The following is a 23,104-nucleotide window of genomic DNA, read 5'->3' as shown; positions in this document are numbered from 1 at the left end:
TGATGGCCATGACTTCTTTTGCAATAAACCCAGTATTTTCAGGATGTGATCAAATGGACAGTGTTTATTCAACCTCAGGACTCAAGTTTCACTTGCGTCCCAAGGACCACTCTGTAACAGAGAATAACAATGTTTCCCCCTACCTTTTCCATATATTACATATGCACTAGGCCCCTCAAACGCAACTCTGGACCTCGAAGCCAGTGCCACTGCTTTTTTCATCGTTCCCCTCTAATCACTGTTTTAGACCTTGGACACCAGGTGGGTGCAATTAAGTATCAGGTAGAACAGAAAACCAATAGGCTCCAGACCTCATAGGGTAAGAGTTGAATACCCCTATCATAGGCTATACGGTACACATTTGGACACAAGTCAAGGTGGCCAAATCTGAAGAAATGCAATGATCAACTGAAACTAGGGCCGGGAAGATACCAGTTTCACCATACTCATTAGTATCATGGCAAGGAAAAAAAACATGAAGCAGATTTAACTTCTTTAGGAAAACAGACCTAATGTTGAAAACAAACATGATGTCATCCAGTCACATTTATTTTCCAAGCTATAGCACACAATTATTTACATACAGCAGGTTTTTAAAGGAACAAAGAAATAGTTTTTAAAGGAACAAAGAAATAGCCTCGTGATTTTATTTTGGCCATGGAAAAAAATATCAAGATACTGGTATTGTCCCGGTCCTAACTAAACCCTTCACAAGGTTCTCTGCTCTAAAAAGAGGGTTCAATTAAGCTGCGTGAAAAGAAGTCCAACATGTGTAACGGCAGATTTCCTCTTCATCGTCTGAAGAGGAGGTGTAGCAGGGATCGGACCAAAGCGTAGCGCGGTTAGTGTTCAACATGTTTAATAAAGACGATAAACTTGAACACTACAAAATACAAAACAATAAATGTGAAAAACCGAAACAGTCCTATCTGGTGCATAGACACAAAGACAAGACAACCACCCACAAAACCCCAACACAAAACAGGCTACCTAAATATGGTTCCCAATCAGAGACAATGACAAACACCTGCCTCTGATTGAGAACCATATCAGGCCAAACAACAAACCCAACATAGAAACACAAAACATAGAATGCCCACTCAGCTCACGTCCTGACCAACACTAAAACAAAGAAAACACAAAAGAACTATGGTCAGAACGTGACAACATGGCAGAACATCGTCCATTGGGGGAGATACAGTCAAACCATAATAAATAAATGTGCTCATTGATGGGATTGACTAGGTGTGATGTGAAGCAGAGAGCTAGGGTTGCCTGTACATGAGTATGTCTTGTGGTCATTCCATCACATCTCCATATGGGGTCTTCTTAGGCCCAACTGGTTCCTCAGAAGCAGGCTCTGATACTGCAACACAGACAGCACAGAGAGATGTCAGAGAGCTGAATAAACCCCTGGCCTCATGTTATCCCTCTTCATCAGGTACAGTATTGTGCACACGTAGAATTCCGGTGGAGTCCACATAGAATAGAAAAGTAGAATAGAATAGCAGCTAGGGCTGTAGCGTGCCCATATTACCGCTGCAACGGCAGTAAAATTCCATGTGACTGTTGAGTCACGGTAATCTCCTCTATGCACTCAGGACATGCGTAGGTAGTACCCTAACAACCACTTATCAAAACAGTATCATGCTTTTAAAACTCACCTCACTGTGATGATCAATTTGAAGAAATTTGTTCAAAAGCAGGTTGAAACAGGGTAAAACATGGCCGTTGTGGATGTTGTTTCAAAGCATAACACAACGGAATAGATAACGTTTTCTAAAGTGATGATTAATTCAAAACAATTTGGGGAATTTTGCTTAAATTCATCAAAAAAGTTAGCTTATAACAGTGAACCTTTTTTGTGGGATACACATAAGGCAATTCTAGGTTGTGGCATATTTTGGTTAAAGTATCTCCAATTTAATGGAATTGCAACCCTCTGCATGCACAGTGCATTCTTCCAGAAGAAAATGGTACAGGAAACCTACAAAATAATAGCAAGAACCCCCTCTGCTGTTTAGAAAATGCTGTCTTAATGCTGTGCTGATAAACATTTACAATACATGTTTAACATGTAACTCTTCCATTACATGTGCAACTGATTCTCAAGATCTTGCACACTAATGAGATGCTATTGAGCCCACACTACTACACTGTATGAGCCAAGGACTACATGCTTTCTGGTAAGTTTTGATTACAATACTGGGTGGGGTGAATATATTTTATATGACATACATTATTTTTTTGTTAACCAGTAAATAGTAGCCTACAGCAAAGTGTGTTTAAATCCTTTCTAACTTGTTAACAATTTCTGTGTCACGAATTCCGCCGAAGTCGGTCCCTCTCCTTGTTCAGGCGGTGTTCGGTGGTTTGTTTCACACACCTGTTTACAATCCCACAATCACCTGTTCATTATTTAACCCTCTGTTCCCCTCATGGTTTTTGTGAGTGATTGTTTATTTTGTATTTTCGGCCTGTCATAGTGTGCGTGTATTTGTTACTTTGTATATTCTAATTTTTGAGTAAAGTACGTTTGATTACTCATATCTGCTGTCCTGCGCCTGACTCTCTACACCAGCTACACCTAGGACCCATTACATTCTGCTAGTTAGTTTTTGCTACCATGTGGGTTTTAGCTTGCTTGAGCCGGCTGTTTCCATACATGTTTCATTTTAAAACATTTATCTTAATCTAACTGCTTAACTATTTATCTGTACATGGAACTGTATTTTAGTTTTTTTTCTAATCTTTACAGGAAAATGCCATGGACACTATCTGATGTGTGGAGACATTTCACTGCAGCTAATGTAGAAGGAAAAACTGTGTACATTTGCAAATACTGTGCCAAATCATATGTGAAGAATGCAACAAAGATGCAGAATCATCTGGAGAAGTGCATAAAGTTTCCTCAGCGCTCACAACAAGCAACCTCTGACAAAAGTTATTCTACTTCTATTCGAGGTGAAAATGATGAATTTGACACCTTATCGATAGCAACAGCTCATGGTCCTCCTGGAATTCAATGTTTTTTTTGACTCAATGGAGGAATGTAGTCAGAGAAATACTTATGAATGTCTTGCTCGAGCTGTGTATGCAACTGGCTCACCTCTGCTCACAGGCAATGTGTATTGGAAGAGATTTCTGAATGTTCTTCGCCCAGAATACACCCCTCCAACCAGACATGCTTCATCTACTCATTTGCTGGATGCAGAGTTCAAGTGAAGGTCAAGCAAATCATAGAGGAAGCTATTTTGGGAGAGAGTGGTAAGCAGCCTGAAACTCCTGAAACCTATAGCAGTAGCCATTGCACAGATTGAGGGAGACAATGCCATCCTGTCTGATATTCAGACTCTGCTTGCATAAGTAAGAGAAGAAATCTGTACTGCCCTGCCCACTTCACTGTTGCTCCAAGCAGAGGAAACTGCAGATCTGAAATACATCAAAAAGTATGAAGACTTCTGCCTGAAGCCCATACACGCCGCAGCATACATGTTGGACCCCAAGTATACTGGCAAGAGCATCCTGTCTGGTGCAGAGATCAACAAGGCCTATGGTGTCATCACTATATGGTGTCTCACCACCTTGGCCTGGATGAAGGCAAGGTTCTTGGCAGTCTGGCGAAGTACACTTCCAAGAAAGGGCTTTGGGATGGAGATGCAATATGGCAGTCGTGCCAACATATCACATCAGTGGAAGGGACTTTGTGGATCTGAGGCTCTTTCCCTTGTTGCCTCCATCGTCCTGAGAGGAAGACAACCAAAGCTTTAGTTTCTAGACTATCATTTTACAGATGTATGTTGAAAATGTTTTTGGGAAATGCGACAGATCATTGGGGATCATTCAATATTCCCTTTCCTTTGTTGTTCAGTGAAATCATCCCATGTGAAGAGTCAACTCATTTAATTAAAGTTCAATTCGTAACTAAATCGTTTTTTTTATTTCTATTGGAAAGATTTAATAATTTGCAATTATGTCTACTAATGACAAGGTAAAAGGTTTATGTTTCTGTCTCGATATGGTAAATATATCCAATGCAAAAAACATCTACATTTAAATGGTATTAATATTAATTTGCTTATATTTCAGTTAATTCCCATATAGTCCCAATAATTCCCATGGAAAGTTTCCACTTCTGTATATTCCCCAAAATGTGCAACCCAAATTGAGATGATTGCTTGATGTTGAATATGTCCTCTAAAATGTCTCTGGTTACAACACAGGCACAACTACACACACTAGTAAAAAAATGACGAGGCTGGATAATCCGACAATAACGGCAGAAAAAATAAATTTCATCATCCAGTTTTACATTTCAAAACAGAATGTGTGTCTTCTGAGCTGAGCTGCAGCGGCCACCAATATGTTGCATAAAGGTTGAAGGAGTAAAGAGAGAGATACATTACTGTATTCTATTTTGGGGACAGAAAAATCTTTTGTTTGGTGGGATAGTTTATTTTCTGCTGAGTAATACTTTTTTACCATACGATTGATGCAAAAATTATGATCTATGACTTGAGTTTCACTCATTTAACATCAGTGATTTGAAACAAACATGGGCATCAAAATAAACAAAACATTTCAAAAAACGGTCATTAATACTAAATAACAAGCCTGTAACAGTGTTGATTAATACATTTTTCCATTCACACAGTCTTTATGAAAATCACTGGTATTGAGACATTGAGACGAGCCCCCAAAACCCATTCGCTGAAGAAGCGCCATTCTCTGAAGAAGCACCATTCTCTGAAGAAGCACCATTCTCTGAAGAAGCACCATTCTCTGAATAAGCACCATTCTCTGCTTGTTTTAGATTGTTCCGTGTAAACCCATGCTTTCCTCTACGGATCATTATCAGCTTAGCTTGGTCCAGTTTGTTGTTAGGGGATGTCTTCCTCTGATTTCGCTCTGCACTCTTGGTCCTGTCAAAAGCCTTGTCCTAGGACAGAGATTGACACAGACAGAGGGTTAGGGTTACAGGAAGGGATGTTAAAGCAGAAAAACAATATTGAAAGACAGCAAAGCATTCAAGTTTCAGATAAAAAAGTCAACAGAACCCCTACCTGTCTCTCAGCAGCTTGTCTTTATAGTTTCCTGTCCAGTCCAGTTGTGGGTAGGAGGGAGGAATGGGATGGACTAACTTCACTACATCTGTTGTATGTACCACCACAAACAGACATAAACACAAGGACAGACATAGACAGAAACAGATTTGTGTGACAGGAATAGTGCATTTGTGTTGTTGCTAATGTTGCTAACATGTAACATATTCACCTATATGATGGGGGATACAGGGGAGTTTTCCTCTGTCTCTAGGTCCTCTTCTGAGAGCACTCCACTGGAGAAGCATCCCTGGGGTTATACAATAGGTGCACCATTACACATGACCAGTGAAGCCTCTATCTATTTGACACACAAATATAACCTACCTGGTAGTCTCGACCCTAGGAAACAGCAGTGACTAGGTTGTTTTCAATTACTCTTTTGGCAACTTCAATAAAGTTTTTTTTTAAATCCGGGGAGGGCCCTCTTCAGACAGACAACACTCCCAACAAATCACGAGGAAAACATGCCAGAACGTCACAATTTGAAAACAAAGTTTGCAGGCCAAACCTTTGCAGTGGTTTTAATTGATGCAAATTAGCCACTTGCAAAATGAACTCATTCAAAATAATGTCTGTGATCTCCATCTTGCTAGCTAGTGGAGAAGGTAGTGGCATAGGCAGTGACGTAGCTCCTCTATGCCAAACTGACGTTCTATTACGTACAAACGTGTTAAGCCGGAACATTAGAAAATTGTGGGAGACAACCAGGATGTCTAGACAGACTACCTACATGGGCTTATTTGGGCCCTGAGGCATGAAGGGTCTAAAGGCTGGTCCAGGCCACGGTGGGACTGCCTCTCAAGCATGTTTTCCTCAGTCTTAGCCTGGAGATGGAGCAGGGGCCGGACTGGAAGCCCAGCAGGGCAGACGGATACTCCTGCCCTCTCTTTGGCTCTCCTCCATAAGGCCTTTGCATCATATCCATTCACCAGCCCCATGGTCATCATCTAGAACAAAGAAATAGAGTAAAACAGGAGAAATCATTAGTACTTGGATTCCCCCCAAAATGGCTTTGTTACTGCACTGTCTAAGATATCAAAGTGTAGGTAGGCCTACCTCAGATGATTCCATTTTGCTGCTTTCACAGCCAGCAGATGAAGTGGAGACCAAAGGTTGCCTGGAGGAAGGAAAAGAAAAGGACATAAAATCACACAACAAATCTACACGTCAAGATGATCTCTCATATGACATAGCTTCGTTTCAGATGAGGGTAACCTGTGTCTCTCTCTGTCGTGATCAGTCCCTCTGTATCGCCTGCTGGACAGATGGACCTTGGTCAGATGGTCGTGTGCAGAGTGGGGTTTCTTGGCCTTTTCCCCGATCTCTGTGACCTTTCGTCTGACCTCTGTTGCCTCTGTGACTGATGGGGGTGATGAAGGAGTCTTAGGAGGAGGCTGACGGCTGGAGGAGTACAGACACCTGATAGGCAGCCAGACGGACAGAATATAACAAAACTGTGGCTTGTGATACGGCACCCACACATGGGAAAGAGCATCACTTGAGATCGAACACTCTTAAAGTCCACCCTGTCAATGGATAGATTCAGTCACACAAGCTACATGTTAGAGATAATAATCTGATTGTCTCTCCTCTTCTCACCTCTGTGTGTACGGGTACTCGTCGCGAGCGGTCCTCTTAGTGACAGACTGGCTCTGAGAGCGCCCTCTGGTGGTGATGGCCGTTACAGTACAGGTGTAGGCCGTGTTGGCGGCCAGACGGCGGGCAGTGTGAGCACGCGCCGTGCCCAAGTAAGCCACGCGACCGTTCAGCCTCAGCTCGTAGTTGAACAGATGACCCAGGGGCACCAGGGGAGCCCCCCACATGATCTGCAGCTCATGCCTGCCCAGCACCACCATGGTCAGGCCGCTGGGTGCGTGGTCCTGGTCCTTGGCTGTACGGACCTCCACCTCCGCACAGGGGCCCACCTCTTCCCCAGGCCCCAATGCGCACACACCCAGCTGGAAAAGGGTTCCCGGGGACAGACCACCCACTACAGCCCTGGCAAATAACATAATATAAGTTTAGTGTTATGGTTAATATTCCAGGCTTTTGTGTGGAGGATGATGATAACTCTTTACTCAAAAGAAGCTGTTTAAAAAAGGACATTGATTGTTACAGCATCATTTACCTCAGCTCTGTTGTGGTATCTAGTAGTGTTTCCCCACGATACAGCTGATACACCTGGGGCTTCAGCTCACCTGCTGGCGCAACCCAACTCAGACGCACATGAGAGGCTGTGCATCCAATCACGCGCAGCTTCTGTGGAGGACCAGGCCTTGTCCCCGTCTCCTCTGATTCTATGACCAATAGCACAGGCTCGCTGCGGGGGCTGGTGTCTCCATCAGCGGAAGAGTGGATCAGTCGGAGTGAGAACTCATGTCCAGGGTTGAGGACTGATACTGGTAAAGTCACGTGACATTGGGTTCCACGATACAGAACTGTCTCTCTGTCCAGAAGGCTGAGGACAGTAAAAGAGACCACATTTTTTTTAATTTTTTTTTTATTTAACCTTTATTTAACCAGGTAGGCAAATTGAGAACACGTTCTCATTTACAATTGCGACATCAGCTTATTGCTAAAAAGTATTTTTAATATTTGTTCGTTGTTTCTGCAATTCTATGTTAAATGCCAGTATGCCACAATGTAAAATAGGTTGTTTGTTCGCACACTTTGATCTTTTCTGGTTTCCTCTAAGAATATTATGAGAGGGTGTATTTGGTGAAAAGGTCCCTATAATAATACTCCTTAACATTCCTTCATCCAGCTGACCTGTAAGTGACCTCTAGGCCACTCTCAGGGAAACACTTCTCCCATGACACAGTGCAGGCCCCAGATGGGAGGCGCCTAGTTGTCGGGGGCAATGGCTTGACAAGTGGCTCCAGCTTCCGAAGACATGAGGTCACTTCCTCCCTGAGATCCTTGCCAATGGAGAGAGAGCTGGAGAGAGACTGGAGGAGAGAGTCAGAAAGGGATTGAGACAATTTAATTTTCAGCAATTGCTTTTGTCATTTTAATGTACAGTTATACCACCAACAATTGATAACTTAATGGATGTTGACATATATAATACAACGTTTGTATAGTAATATGATTGATGTAGTAATAGACATCCTATTGATATTGAAAAAAATATCTATAGGCTATAGGCTAACTGACCAACCAAGCAAACACTGCATTCCAGGCACATTAGCATAAACTGGTTCAACAGAAATGCTCCAGCGAGTAGTGTAATAAGACAACCTTCAGTCGCTCCCTCAGAGACCTGTGCTCTCGCACGTGTAACACTCCAGCCGGTCGCGACACAAATACTTTCACTGCCCTGTGAGACAGAGAGAGGGACGGCAGGGTGAGGCGCTGTACTTCAGCTAGCTACCTAACCTGGCTTCACTATGATACATTGTGAAATATGTTCTATGTTCTCTAGTGGTACAGTGACAGTGAGACTATTAATGCTTCTTGATCATGGAAGGAGTTAAGCCCTAGGGTGTAAGATGGAGGAGTGAGTGACATACGTACATGGCAGCAAACCAGGCACTGTCCTGGTCTTCTGTTTGTAAGCGGTAGAGAAGAGCATCAAGAAGGCTGGGAAGGGATGGGCTACCCAGCACCAGAGCGTGTCCATCTTCTTCTGTTACTAGGCAACTCAATGCAAAACAGGCTGTCTGTCCTGCCTCTGGCCCAGCCACCTCACTCATGAGGGCTTGTAGACTGTGAACCTGGAGAGATGAAAAGTACAAGACCCTTTTGAATGACAGAGCTTGGTGTGGATTCAAAATCGACTCTTTATTCCACCATCCACTGTTCTCCCCAACAGATGTGTACAGTGTCTTACCAGTTGGTACTCTGGCGCAAATGTCAGAATGAGACTCCTGCCTCTTTCACTTCCACACAGACGACCCAAAGCAAAGGCTGCATTCATAGCAGTGTCTATTACAAGTGAAAAACAGCCATTAGAAGCTAAACGTTTATCTGTCAAACAAGAAAACCTGTCACTGTCAACATTTGAAGAAACATCCCGACTAGCGAAGCAATAAAACCATTCCTACTGTTATTTTGGGTTCAATAGTGCAGAGCATTGGCAGCACTATGTTTTGCCACACAAGACCTTATCCCCCCTGCGTCCTTAGCTCTGACCTGTATGGCTGTGTGCCAGGCATTGTACCAGGCAGCCCAAGGTGCTGGGGGCTGAGGGGTGGCGTAACAGGCCTTGGCAGGCCACATCACACAGGGACAGCCTGGCCAGGATCAGGGCAGCAGAGTTCACCATGCTCTCCGGTCCCTGGTCCAACAGGGTCAACAGGCTGGTCAAGACCTGCCCAAACACAGCCTGGTCTCTCTGTAGCCAACCACGTCCAGCCGAGCTCTCAACCTGTGAGAGAGGCATGATTCAAGACAGAGGGTCTCTGGTAAGGCTGCCACACACACACACACACACACACACACACACACACACACACACACACACACACACACACACACACACACACACACACACACTATTACCAAAGAGGCTAAGGCACCAGCAGCATTCATTACAATGTCTGGATCATGTCTGGTTAGGAGCTGCCCTAGAGTCCCAACAAGGCTGTTGCTACCCTTTGGAGCCTTGGCCTTGAGCTGCTGCACAACCTCCTCTCTCTCCACCAGGACTCCAAGAAGATAGGCTGCAGTACTGCAAAGCCTGAATGAGCAGGGGGAAAAACATTAACCACCAGTCAGTGTAAAGGCTGATATTAACATGCGTTTAGAGATTTACGTATATGCGTCTCGGAACCATGGTTGTGTAAATTACAAACAGCAGTAAACATGATTTTCTTTAGTAGTCACATTCAGTAGTCACGTTAAACTCAGGCATATTCAAGGGCAGCCAGCCTCCATATTGGAGTTCAGGGTGGGGACCTTGCTGTTATGGGAACGCAAAGCGAGTCCCGTACAAGGCAGGGAAGACTTTTCCTCTCACTGCACAGGAGAGGATAGACAAACGCTTACTTAGAGGAAAGATGTGCATTTTGCTTTAGCAGCACAAACATTGATGTGCAGGGACTAATTACTTCTTTATTACAGTAAAAAAAAACATTGTACTGTATAGGTACACATACGAATACCATAATGCAGCCTTGATCACAAGGCATGTTTGCATGACACACCTTTAGGAATAGAGTACGTGATGGGTTGATTGAGAGCTCAGGGCAGTTATTTTGACAAAACTGTAACATGTCCACAAGTAGTATCAATCTGCACTCACCATGAGTCTGTGGAGCTGAGTAAATATTCTAGTGTCCTGATGTAGCGCTCTCTCTTAGGAACCTTCAGTATCTCCACCACCAGCTGCTTTCTGCTCTCCTGAGCAGACCTACTCAGAACTTCCAACGCAGCCTTCACATGAGTGGGCTCCGGACACAGGAGCATGGACAGTGAGCTCTCGGAGTGACATTGGCAAGGACAGGCCATCAATTGTCAGGAGTGGTTTAATTTCAGGACTTCAGTGCCTTTTGGGGATTAAAAGGGAGTCCCGAGAGTTAGGATTTGGTTATGATTGCCTGTGCAGCTCTCCGACGCGGTCTCTCCTTACAATAATACAAATGTAATTATATGAACATATAAGCTTGAAATACTCACCGGGTTGGTGCTAAGTGAGTTTTCAAAAAGTTGTGGTTCAGGTAGACTTTATACATCCATATAAGCTGTCCAGTAAGTAAACCCTAGTCCACTGGGCACAGCAGAGCAAGCCATTGTGTTCAAAGATTTGCAATCCATCCTTTAGCACTCCGGTAACACTATTTGAGCCTCTGGGCCAATTGTAACTCAACTAAGATAGACTTTTGTGACATTTTCTAGTAGCAGTTGTAGTGTTTCTCTAGCAAATTTTCCTTAAGCCGCTACTTCACATAGGCTCTAATTCAATATAGTGAGGGTTTCTCACTCCTCTGCCTGGGTTCGCTATGGGAATGTGAAGGAGGGGAGGGGATAACCGTCACAGGCTCCTTATGCTCCTATCTCTTGTCCCAGATAGCTGCACAGTACCAGACCAGCCCACTGATCACCATGGTGACGTTGAGTAAAGGTTATTCATTCCACTTTACTTAGACACACATTAAACTGTCCTGGCTCCTTTATTTGTATGTCCCGTCTGCTGTCCCTTTCACTTTTTCTTCTAGTTTATTCACACACCTGCCAATGGAAGTAAAGATCTAAATTTGACAAGCTCCACAATAAATTCCAGGCTATTATTTCCTGAGTCTAACCCTCATATGCAGCACCTTCAAATTGCCTCTGTGTCACACTGTTATTGTATCAGGCTAAGTGAACACGTAGACCATTTCCCCGATATCTAAATGAACAACCAACAAATACTTTGAGGTGTCATACCATGAGGGCACCTCAAACTCCCACCAGTCATACATCCATGGAAACCATTTTATTCTTTTATTTGATAATTTTACAGTGAAACGAGATAGCTAGTTATCCCCAACTGTACTCCTGTTCACATACTGTAGCTTTTGACTCTGTGATTAATGTTTCATTCTGTAAAAAAAAAAAGTATAATTTTTACACCCAACAGTCAACTCTCCCTACCTCTAAACTCCCCCCATCTCTATGACAAAGGTAACGGTGGGGTGTGTTAAAACAATTCAGTGCACAGTGTTATGAACCAGTCCACATAAACTATCAACGTGTGCTGCATGTATTATGTCGGTCTGCTTGTTACATGCATTATCTGTGAGCGTGTCAGGATTCCTCATCACCACCTGACACAACAGGAAGACAAACATTGAGCAGGTGATCATCCATCACGCTTAGGGAGTGATCATTGGGCATAGAACAAATATCTTTGATGACTGACATGTAGAAAACAATGAATTCGGGCCATTTCATACAATCCCAAGACCCGAACTGATGTAGCCCGTCCAATGGCCAACCTGGGTTTTCTAAGTTTTTCCCATTTTATCCCTTGAATGTTAGCGTTAGTGACAGAGACTGTGTTTGTGGGCATCTGGAAGGGCAACCGACCAATCAGATTCATTCAGGGATGTTTAACACAGGAAAGTAACAATGCCTGATCAAGCCCAAAGTTGATGACCCCTTCCCAACAAAGAGGGACACTTTAAAAAAATATATATACACAGAACAAAACACCCTTCCCTCCCAACGTTCAGCACTTCATCCATGTCCGTCAGTCCAAAATGGCAGCACACACAACACTGCTAGTGCGAAACAGCACAGTAAATATATCTGCTGTATGTTGGTCTTAGAGCATAACAAGGAGATGACAGTGTGTGCAGCAGAGGTCCAAGAAGTACAGTGAAAAGGTCCATGTCCCATTGTACCAGGTGAGCAGCAGGTACTGTCCTCCCTAGATCCCTGTACACGGCATTACAGGTTGGTGGGTGGCAGGAAGGAGAAAGCTGATGACGACAACTGTCAATAATCAATTGCTGTCCAAAAGAAGCAATTTATCCGTGTGACATCATCTTACTCAAACATACAAATCCATAGCAGCAGGTAGAGCTCGAGGAGGATCTCCCTCTCCGGGAAAAAAAATGATATATACACTTCCCCACCATCCCCATTGACATGTAAAGAAAGTATATGGAGATTCTTTTTTTTTTTACCCTACCAACCAACATTGTCCTCTCATCATTCTGTTGGCAGATATTTTCCCTCTTTGCACTTCAATCTTCCCCCCATTCCCCTATCCTGGTAGTTGATCCAGAGATCATCGCTCTGGTTCAGACTCCAGGGCCAGCACTCTTTTGCGCTCGCGGCACTGCTTCTTGTGGGCGGGCCAGTCCCTTTGCTGGCACTGAGAGCCACAGTAGCGAGCCACCTGACAGCGACCACAGATGTTGAACTCTCTAAGCTGTGGACAGATGGAGACAAAAATCAGACTGGTGGAAAAACACCTGTATGGGTTTTGTGACACTGTTCTGAGACTTCCATATTAAAATGCCTAAAAATAGCAACAATATCTATGTCAGCCTCGGAAGTAAATGGGATCACAGAAATCCTCAAAGCCATGTACTTCAATACTCCCTTGCCTACAGTGAAAGTATATGGAGGTTGAAAATAACTGAAGGTAACTGAATATATGATGATAACAGTACGTACTCTCCTCTCGATGAGCGAGCAGGGTGGGTAGTGACACTCGTAGTAAGTACAGGAGCACTCCTCCTCCTCCACCAGCTCTCCATTGGCGTTGTAGTAACGGGTACGACTGAGCTCCAGGTACTGCTCCTCTACGGGGTCAGCTGGTACCTGCTGGATGGCCAGCCAGTACAGAGACTGCTCTCTACAGGGGGAGAAATAAAGACCGTTAACATACCTTTATGACAACTGAAACATTTAACGCACAAGTCATACTGAGCTAAGTCTGAATATTCTCATCTTTCCTCGGTAAAGAAGTGATGAATGCTAGGAGAGGGGAATGTAGCTCTAGTAATTGTAGTGGAAAAGTGCACAGCTGTAATACCTTTGTTTGCTGGAGATCTCCTCTGGTTTGGGGCTCCAGCCCAGGGGGACCAGTCGCAGGTTGTCCAGACGGTTATCCACTGTGACAGAGTTGATGTGGACAACTTGGAAGCTGGGAGCTATGCCTCCTCTGTGCTTCTCCCTGGAGAAACATTGAAATCGCCTTATGACAACCAGTCTGCCAGGGTCACACACAATATGAACAATGGATAGTTTGTTTGATAAAAGGCAAAAAGCTGCCCTTACCAACAGACTACAATAATGTATTCAGGAGCAGATTGTGGGGATGGGACATCAACTCACCAGAGCAGCTCGTGCAGTGGCCTGCCAGCCCAGCGCCCTTTGCCAATGTCGAAGGCATAAGCAAAGATCTTTGCCCCATTGCCGTCTGCGTCGACATCCATGCGTGCCTGAAAAAATAACGGTGTGACATTTTTATATCCCAGACCATTTCCTCAAGAAAAGTCCAGTCGTTCTTTTGTTTTCTGGGGCCAGTCTCGTGTGGGAATGGTCTTTGACTAGAATGACCCTCACCACACCCTACTCGTAAATCCCCACCCTCTTACCTCGAAGGCATAGTTCTCCACCAATGGTATGTCCTGTTCATCGATCAGTGTGTACTTTGTCTGCAAAAGAAAGGACAGAATGCCACCTGGAATGTGGGTTAACAACACTAGTATTGTGTAGTGTAAAGGTCACAACAGTGAGGTGTGACACGACACTGAACCATGTGACGGTATGAGGGCGTGAACGTTATTTATATTAAGGGATAACCCTCCATGAAGGTATAAAAAAATTAAAATAATAATAAAATAAAAAGTGACACGACCCTATACCCAAAATAATAATTAAAACAAAGTGGATAGCAGAGAACATTTGCCATCACTTCTTGGACAGACCAGAGCCTTAAATACACCGTTTTATAAACTGTTCTTCATCCTGTATCCATTACATGCCAATGTAGGAATTTTGATAGTGCACAGGGCTGTGGGCCAGACCACCGTGGACAAGAGTAGGGGTGGAAAGATATCCTTCATAGTAAAAGCATTGCATGAATCGATCAGCATATTTGATGATATATAAATGGCATTTTATACAGTGTATTCTGAAAGTATTCAGACCCCTCAACTTTTTCCACATTGTTACGTTAGTCTTATTCAAAAATTATTTTCCTCAAATCTACACACAGTGCCCCATAATGAAGCGTAATGAAAGCGAAAACAGGTTAATAAATATTTGCACAGTTATTACAAATCAAGAACAGAAATACCTTATTTACATAAGTCTACAGATCCTTTGCTATGAGACTCAAAATTGAGCTCAGGTGCATCCTGTTTCCATTGATCATCCTTGAGATGTCCACCTGTGGTAAATTCAATTGATTGGACATGATTTGGAAAGGCACACACCTGTCTATATAAGGTCCTACAATTGACAGTGCATGTCAGAGCAAAAACCTATCCATGAGGTCAAAGGAATTGTCCACAGAGCTCAAAGACAAGATTTTGTTGATGCACAGATCTGGGGAAGGGTACCAAAAAATGTCTGCTGCATTGAAGGTCCCCAAGAACACAGTGGCCTCAATCATTCTTAAATGGAAGAAGTTGGAATCTGAAGGAGTCTCAGTCCATGAGAAACAAGATTATTTGGTCTGATGAATGCCAAGCGTCACATCTGGAGGAAACCTGGCACCATCCCTATGATGAAGCATGGTGGTGGCAGCATCATGCTGTGGGGAGGTTTTTCAGCAACAGGGACTGGGAGACTGGTCATGATCGAGGCAAAGATGAACCGCGCAAAGTACAGAGAAATCCTTGATGAAAACCTGTTCCAAGGAGCTCAGGACCTCAGGCTGGGGCAAAGGTTCACCTTCCAACAGGACAAGGACCCTAAGTACACAGCCAAGACAACGCAAGAGTGGCTTCGGGACAAGTCTCTGAATGTTCTTGAATGGCTCAGCCAGAGCCCGGACTTGAACCCGATCTAACATCTCTGGAGAGACCTGAAATTACCTGTGCAGCGACGCTCCCCATCCAACCTGACATAGCTTGAGAGGATCTGCAGAGAAGAATGGGAGAAACTCCCCAAATACAGGTGTGCCAAGCTTGTAACGTTATACCCAAGAGCACTCGAGGCTGTAATCGCTGTCAAAAGTGCTTCAACAAAGTACTGAGTAAAGGGTCTGAATACTTATGTAAATGGGAGTTTATTTTATACATTTGCTCCAACAAAATTCTAAAAAACTGTTTTTTCTTTGTCATTATGGGGTATTGTGTGTAGATTGAGGGGAGAAAAGCAATTTAAATCAATTTTAGAATAAAGCTGTAACGTAACAAAATGTGGAATAAGTCAAGGGGTCTGAATACTTTCCAAATATGTCATGCAATTCTACATAATTTTTTAAATACCGCACAAATTACTAAAATTACTGGCTAAGAATGGGCATAGGCCCACATAGGCCTATCATATTTCTCCAATGCCAAATCAGTGCGTCTTGTTTGCAACAAAACTGCCCCCGTTTGCAAATAATGAAATCTGAGACATCATTAGGAATCTGACCATGGTACTTTCAAAAGTTAGGTCTACCTTTCCACCCCAGACAGAGTAGGCCTACCAACGCAGAACAATGTAAGTTAACTGCTGGCTACTCTTCTTCCGTAACTGCTGGCTACTCTTCTTCCGTAAATTTACCAAACGAGAGAAGGTCAGAAGTGTTTCCCTAAAAGCTGTCTGGGTTTAAACATCTTCAAATTGTACAGAAAGTGAATAGCTTAATCAATTGATAGTGACAGAATTAGATCACTTCCCAAGCAAAGCCTATTGTTTGTCTCCTCGGCTATTATAGGTTGTAGCTCAGCCTCTGAATGTCAAAGAAATTAAACAATGATATCCCCATATGCATCGGAGTCCCGTCTTTCCCTGGTATTTTACAGCTTGTTTCTAGCATAAAGCACTTAGATCACTTTATATAAATCGGATCTATTACTTTATTCAAAATCTTAAGCCTGTGCTTTTTGCTATTGTCTTTAATAAAAGGTTGGCCTATGGCATACCCTCTCAACTAGTCTTGGTTTTAACTTAACAGGCCTTAACTGACACGGAGGTAGGCCATTTAAAGAGTGCGTGGAGGAATTGACCGACAAATCTATGGCTATAGCAGCCTATAGCCTAATTTTGTTCGTCAAACCGGTAGATGGAACAAACTGTTATTTCTTAAATACACTGCTCAAAAAAATAAAGGGAACACTTAAACAACACAATGTAACTCCAAGTCAATCACACTTCTGTGAAATCAAACTGTCCAGTTAGGAAGCAACACTGATTGACAATAAATTTCACATACTGTTGTGCAAATGGAATAGACAAAAGGTGGAAATTATAGGCAATTAGCAAGACACCCCCAATAAAGGAGTGATTCTGCAGGTGGTGACCACATAGCACTTCTCAGTTCCTATGCTTCCTGGCTGATGTTTGTCACTTTTGAATGCTGGCGGTGCTCTCACTCTAGTGGTAGCATGAGACGGGGTCTACAACCCACTCAAGTGGCTCAGGTAGTGCAGCTCATCCAGGATGGCACATCAATGCGAGCTGTGGCAAGAAGGTTTGCTGTGTCTGTCAGCGTAGTGTCCAGCGCATGGAGGCGCTACCAAGAGACAGGCCAGTACATCAGGAGACATGGAGGAGGCCGTAGGAGGGCAACAACCCAGCAGCAGGACCGCTACCTCCGCCTTTGAGCAGGAGGAGCACTGCCAGAGCCCTGCAAAATGACCTCCAGCAGGCCACAAATGTGCATGTGTCTGCTCAAACGGCCAGAAACAGACTCCATGAGGGTGGTATGAGGGCCCGACGTCCACGGGTGGGAGTTGTGCTTACAGCTCAACACTGTGCAGGACGTTTGGCATTTGCCAGAGAACACCAATATTGGCAAATTCGCCACTGGCGCCCTGTGCTCTTCACAGACGAAAGCAGGTTCACACTGAGCACACGAGCACATGTGACAGACGTGACAGAGTCTGGAGACGCTGTGGAGAACGTTCTGCTGCCTGCAACATCCTCCAGCATGACCGGTTTGGCGGTGGGTCAGTCATGGTGTGGGGTGGCATTTCTTTGTGGGGCCGCACAGCCCTCCATGTGCTCGCCAGAGGTAGCCTGACTGCCATTAGGTACCGAGATGAGATCCTCAGAGCCCTTGTGAGACCATATGCTGACACGTGCACATTTGTGGCCTGCTGGAGGTCATTTTGCAGGGCTCTGGCAGTGCTCCACCTGCTCCTCCTTGCACAAAGGCGGAGGTAGTGGTCCTGCTGCTGGGTTGTTGCCCTCCTACGGCCTCCTCCACGTCTCCTGATGTACTGGCCTGTCTCCTGGCAGCGCCTCCATGCTCTGGACACTACGCTGACAGACACAGCAAACCTTCTTGCCACAGCTCGCATTGATGTGCCATCCTGGATGAGCTGCACTACCTGAGCCACTTGAGTGGGTTGTAGACCCCGTCTCATGCTACCACTAGAGTGAGAGCACCGCCAGCATTCAAAAGTGACCAAAACATTGGCCAGGAAGCATAGGAACTGAGAAGTGGTCTGGTCACCACCTGCAGAATCACTCCTTTATTGGGGGTGTCTTGCTAATTGCCTATAATTTCCACCTTTTGTCTATTCCATTTGCACAACAGTATGTGAAATTTATTGTCAATCAGTGTTGCTTCCTAACTGGACAGTTTGATTTCACAGAAGTGTGATTGACTTGGAGTTACATTGTGTTGTTTAAGTGTTCCCTTTATTTTTTTGAGCAGTGTAGTAAGAAACAAGCGGCAACACAAAGCCCTCGTTATTAGTAAAGTCTAATTAAGATGTTGAAATGGATTATGCCTACTCTAATTTGCCTAATTTCAGCACCATGAGCTGTCCCATTTCCTATTGATTGTGCCGGGCTGCTGCTTCAAGATTCTTCACCACAATGTAAATTACTTGAATCTGGCTTATTGGGAGGTCAATAACTGATAAATAAATCATGGGCAAGAAACATTGCTACTACTATAATTATTAAAAACAATTTAAGTTTACCTCCATTCCTCATCTTCACGCTCTCCTTCTCAAACGGAACAGAATTTAGGCTATAGGATATAGGCTATAGGACGATTCAACCATGTACTCATCAGCAACCACAGCTAATGAAGTCACTGAAACCCTTAAAGAGTCGCAGTCTGTTTTGGAATGGGTGACCAATAATAAACTGGTCCTGAACATCTCTAAAACTAAGAGCATTGTATTTGCTACAAATCGTTCCCTAAATTCTACACCTCAGCTGAATCTGGTAATGAATGGTTGAACAAGTTGGAGACTAAATGACTTGCTGTTACCTTAGATTGTAAACTGTCATGGTCAAAACATATAGATTCAATGGTTGTAAAGATGGGGAGAGGTCTGTCCGTAACACCACACTCCTGCAAGCTCTAGTTTTCTCATATCTTGATTATTGTCCAGTCGTATGGCCAAGTAGTGCAAGGAAAGACCTAGTTAAGCTGCAGCCACGCTTTGCCTTGATGACAGCGTTGCACACTCTTGGCATTCCCTCAACCAGCTTCACCTGGAATCATTTTCCAACAGTCTTGAAGGAGTTCCCACATATGCTGAGCACTTGTTAGATGCTTTTCCCTTCACTCTGCGGTCCAACTCATTCCAAACGATCTCAATTGGGTTGACGTTGGGTGATTGTGGAGGCCAGGTCATCTGATGCAGCACTCCATCACTCTCCTTCTTGGTAAAAAAACCTTACACAGCCTGGAGGTGTTGGGTCATTGTCCTGTTGAAAAACAAATGATAGTCCCACTAAGCGCAAACCAGATGGGATGGCATATTGCTGTAGAACGCTGTGGTAGCCATGCTGGTTAAGTGTGCCTTGAACTCTAAACAAATCACCAAGTGTCATCAGAAAAGCACCCCCAGACCATCACACCTCCTCTTCCATGCTTCACGGTGGGAACCCCACATGCGGATATCATCTGTTCACCTACACTGCGTCTCACAAAGACACGGCGGTTGGAACCAAAATCCAAAATTTGGACTCAAACCAGAGGACAGATGTCCACCGGTCTAATGTGCATTGCTCGTGTTTCTTGGCACAAGTAAGTCTCTTCTTCTTATTGGTCCTCTAGTAGTGGTTTCTTTGCAGCAATTCGACCATGAAGGCCTGATTCATTCTCCTCTGAACAGTTGATGTTGAGATGTGTCTGTTACTTGAACATTGAAGCATTTATTTGGGCTGCAATTTCTGAGGCTGGTAACTAATGAACATATCCCTCTGCAGCAGAGGTAACTCTGGGTCTTCCTTTCCCGAGGCGATCCTCACGAGAACCAGTTATCTTAGCCCTTGATGGTTTTTGCGACTGCACTTAAGAAACTTTCCGGATTGACGGACCTTCATGTCTTAAAGTAATGATTGACTGTCATTTCTCTTTGCTTATTTGCGCTGTAATATTGCCATAATATGGACTTGGTCTTTTACCAAATAGGGCTATCTTCTGTATACCACCCCTACCTTGTCACAACACAACCGATTGGCTGAAACGCATTAAGGAAAGAAATTCCACATATTAACATGGCGCACCTGTTAATTGAAATGCATTCCAGGTGACTATCTCATGAAGCTGGTTGAGAGAATGCAAAGAGTGTGCGAAGCAGTCATCAAGGCAATGGGTGGCTACTTTGTAGAATCTAAAATATATTTTGATTTGTTTAACACTTTTCTGGTTACTACATGATTCCATGTGTTATTTCACAGTGTTGATGTCTTCACTATTATTCTACAATGTAGAAAATAGCAACAAAAACAAAACTGGAATGAGTAGGTGTCCAAACTTTTGATTGGTATTATATATATTCTTTCTATCTCAATCATTATACATTTTGTTAACCTTAAAACTAAATGAAAATGATTTAAATCTAAAAGATCAAATTCAACCCGAGTGTCCTTCGATTGTGGGAAAAGGCCACCCTTGATTCGGAATTATTCAAGTGGGGCCTTTCGAGCTGCCATGTTACCGAATGCTTCAAACAAAGCATTCAATGGGCACTTGAGGAGTTTTGGTTCCTGATTCAAAGGGAATACCCTGACATTTCCCTCAGAGGATTAAAACTCATGGTACCCTTTGCCAGCGCATCTCTTTGTGAAGCTGGATTCAGGAGTGCTCTCATCTGCATTAAAACCAAATATCGATCCAGGTTCGATTTGACAGCAGAGACGAGGTGTGCACTGTTGACCACACCCACTGACTTTGAGAAGCTCTGACAACATGCATCATGCACACCAATCTCATTAGTGGTGGTGAGATATGAGCCATTATGTAACTGACTGTCATAGCCCCACATTAAAAGTATGTGATCGTGAGCTGAGTAGACAATCAGAAATACTGCTAGAATGTTTTGCAATGGACTGCTGTAGCCACAAACTAAAAAAAGTTAACATTGGCTGTTAATTACAACAAAAAATTCACATGGATATTCACGCCCAGCAGAGAATGAGATGAGGGGCGGCATCGGGCACACATCAATTTGTAGCAACTAATTGTAAAACAGAAATATCTAAATTTCATCAATTACATTACCCTCCCCTGGACTATATTTAAAAATATATACTAAACCCTCCCTTTACTTAAATGTAAAAAGCATGATGGGGTGGCAGTTAGCCTTGTGGTTAGTGTTGGGCCAGTAACCGAAATATTGCTGGATCGAATCCCTGAGCTGACAAGGTAAAAATCGGCCGTTCTGCCCCTGAACAAGGCAGTTAACCCACTGTTCCCCGGTAGGCCGTCATTGTAAATAAGAATCTGTTCTTAACTGACTGCCTAGTTAAATAAAAAAAATAAAATAATGACCCTTCCCCATTTTCCTTCAGGTAACCATTCTCTAAGTGTCGACCCATCCCTAATTAAGACCACGAGTCAAGTTCGATTTGCTTTGAGTAAGTTAGCAATCACGAAACAAGCATTTTGGGAAGGCGTAGCAGTGGCATGCAACAGCACCGCATTGTGGTGTTGACTAATGTTCCTGGGGGTCACTCCATAACACGTGATATGTCCAAGTGGTTCTCATTTATAAGGGACACACCCATTTCAATGTTCACCAACTGCCCTCAGTGCTAAAACTATGGCTAAAAGCAAGAGGGTCCCTAAATATTCAAGTCACTGTTCAAATTCGTCAGGTAAAAGTAGATCATGATGTAGCTACTGTCGCTAGCCTAAATAAAACGTTCGCTAGTTAGAAAAAAAAAACCCACTAACGTTAGCTAGCTCTAGTATCGCTACATATCAATAATGATGCCACATAGGATTTGTATCAGCCTTCAAATGGTAAGATAAAAATAAGCTAGTTTAAAAATACCGTTGGCAAAACATGCCGGTGATCAATCACGTTGCAAGTGGTTCCTGGATAGAGCGTGGCAATGCAATGGCTTCCTCATTAAGACTAGAGCCTTGGAATAACTATCTATACCAGTTAGTTAGCGTACATTATAATTGCTTTACCGTTAAAGTGTGCATTTAGATTACATATTTTAACTTTCAACATTCACCAAAGACATCGTTGCTTCCATAAATTAACTAGCTACGAACGTCGGTGAAATCTAGCTAGCTATTAGTAATTGGCTTGAGCTGGGCGGCTTCGTGAGAAAACGAATTTAGCGAAACATTTGGGCCACCTAACGTTAGCTAGATAGTTAACTTATGTATGTTTTTCCGACAGGTAATCCAAATAAACATTTGATGCCATCACCTATCTCAACGAGCCATTTTGTAAGCGCTTTTTCTGATCCCCTCCCCTTCTTGTCGCACATGGCAGCCCTCGGATCCAGCTCACCTTCCCGGCCACACGGCCAAGTCGAACAATCCCAAGCTTGAAATCCGACATTGGAAGACCAGTCGATCGAGGGGCAAAATATGAGGCGATCTACACGTTTAAAACTCGTCAGGGCGACCCCCCAGCCCCGATGTACCGCCAGTTAAGTTAAACAGGGTCAATCGTTGCCCGATTCTGGTCCTCCCCACCCGCTAACAAAATCTCCATGACACACCGCTGGATTTTGGGGAGGGACAAAGAGGCTAAAACATTTTCAACCAATGAGAATAGAGCTTTGAAAACCTTTGGTCCAATCCAAAAATCGTAACATTTTGCATTCTTAATTCTCTTGACGTCCTATCCGATTCGCCAATCAAGACGGGGATTTCTTTGGAGCAACACCCAACCTCCATCACGTTAACGTCTGTGCTATTTGGGATCCTTTGGACGTCCATGCCCTAAACCCTAACTTTAACTCTTACATGAACCATAACTCTTACCTAACATTAACCATGCCAGTTAACTAATGTACATTACAATCATAAGGATCCCGGTGAGATCCACAGTGAGTCTTAATACCCATAAAACCTAGCGGTCAAACAATGAAATGGTTCCAATTGTTTTTCCACCATTAGGTTTTTTTTTTTAGAAACTCTTCAAATAAGAGCTATGTTTCGTATAGACTTACACTGCGTGACA

At 43.6% G+C, this 23,104-nt stretch overlaps 2 protein-coding genes across 4 annotated transcripts; both read right to left on the bottom strand.

The window, feature by feature from the left end:
- Positions 1–3,917: 3,917 nt before the first annotated feature.
- On the bottom strand, positions 3,918–11,420 carry LOC129863915 (uncharacterized). Its single transcript, XM_055936324.1, has 15 exons — positions 10,725–11,420; positions 10,351–10,594; positions 9,609–9,786; positions 9,240–9,474; positions 8,938–9,032; positions 8,622–8,821; positions 8,346–8,424; positions 7,875–8,053; positions 7,234–7,563; positions 6,705–7,103; positions 6,162–6,524; positions 5,836–6,052; positions 5,275–5,352; positions 5,064–5,151; positions 3,918–4,939 (listed from the first exon to the last, which is right to left on the bottom strand). Exons 2-11 carry the CDS (start codon positions 10,554–10,556, stop codon positions 6,266–6,268), a joined length of 2,160 nt encoding a protein of 719 aa, XP_055792299.1. The 5' UTR covers positions 10,557–10,594; positions 10,725–11,420; the 3' UTR covers positions 3,918–4,939; positions 5,064–5,151; positions 5,275–5,352; positions 5,836–6,052; positions 6,162–6,265.
- A 96-nt stretch (positions 11,421–11,516) lies between these two features.
- LOC129863916 (zinc finger MYND domain-containing protein 19-like) lies at positions 11,517–22,675 on the bottom strand. 3 transcript variants are annotated; one of them, XM_055936326.1, is made up of 6 exons: positions 22,427–22,675; positions 14,141–14,200; positions 13,878–13,984; positions 13,576–13,716; positions 13,215–13,395; positions 11,517–12,966 (listed from the first exon to the last, which is right to left on the bottom strand). In XM_055936326.1, the coding sequence occupies exons 1-6, from the start codon at positions 22,475–22,477 to the stop codon at positions 12,823–12,825; spliced, it is 684 nt and encodes a 227-aa protein (XP_055792301.1). In that variant the 5' UTR covers positions 22,478–22,675; the 3' UTR covers positions 11,517–12,822. The 3 variants fall into 3 exon arrangements, with proteins under 3 accessions (XP_055792301.1, XP_055792302.1, XP_055792303.1); XM_055936327.1 differs by having other exon boundaries at positions 14,141–14,226; positions 22,427–22,674; XM_055936328.1 differs by having other exon boundaries at positions 22,343–22,432.
- Between the last annotated feature and the right edge of the window lie 429 nt (positions 22,676–23,104).

This window comes from Salvelinus fontinalis, chromosome 10 (genome assembly GCF_029448725.1).
Source record: "Salvelinus fontinalis isolate EN_2023a chromosome 10, ASM2944872v1, whole genome shotgun sequence".
Lineage (NCBI taxonomy): Eukaryota > Metazoa > Chordata > Actinopteri > Salmoniformes > Salmonidae > Salvelinus > Salvelinus fontinalis.
This window is presented reverse-complemented; position numbering and strand designations above follow the sequence as displayed.

Coding starts and splice junctions, on each gene's coding strand:
- LOC129863916 (XM_055936326.1), bottom strand. CDS start 22,477: ATGTCGGATTTCAAGCTTGGGATTGTTCGACTTGGCCGTGTGGCCGGG. Junction 13,717..13,877: donor CCACTGCACGAGCTGCTCTG/GTGAGTTGATGT, acceptor ATGTTTCTCCAG/GGAGAAGCACAGAGGAGGCA. Junction 13,396..13,575: donor GAGATCTCCAGCAAACAAAG/GTATTACAGCTG, acceptor CTCCCCCTGTAG/AGAGCAGTCTCTGTACTGGC.
- LOC129863915 (XM_055936324.1), bottom strand. CDS start 10,556: ATGGCCTGTCCTTGCCAATGTCACTCCGAGAGCTCACTGTCCATGCTC. Junction 9,787..10,350: donor CTCAGCTCCACAGACTCATG/GTGAGTGCAGAT, acceptor CTGCTCATTCAG/GCTTTGCAGTACTGCAGCCT. Junction 8,822..8,937: donor TTGCGCCAGAGTACCAACTG/GTAAGACACTGT, acceptor TCATCTCTCCAG/GTTCACAGTCTACAAGCCCT.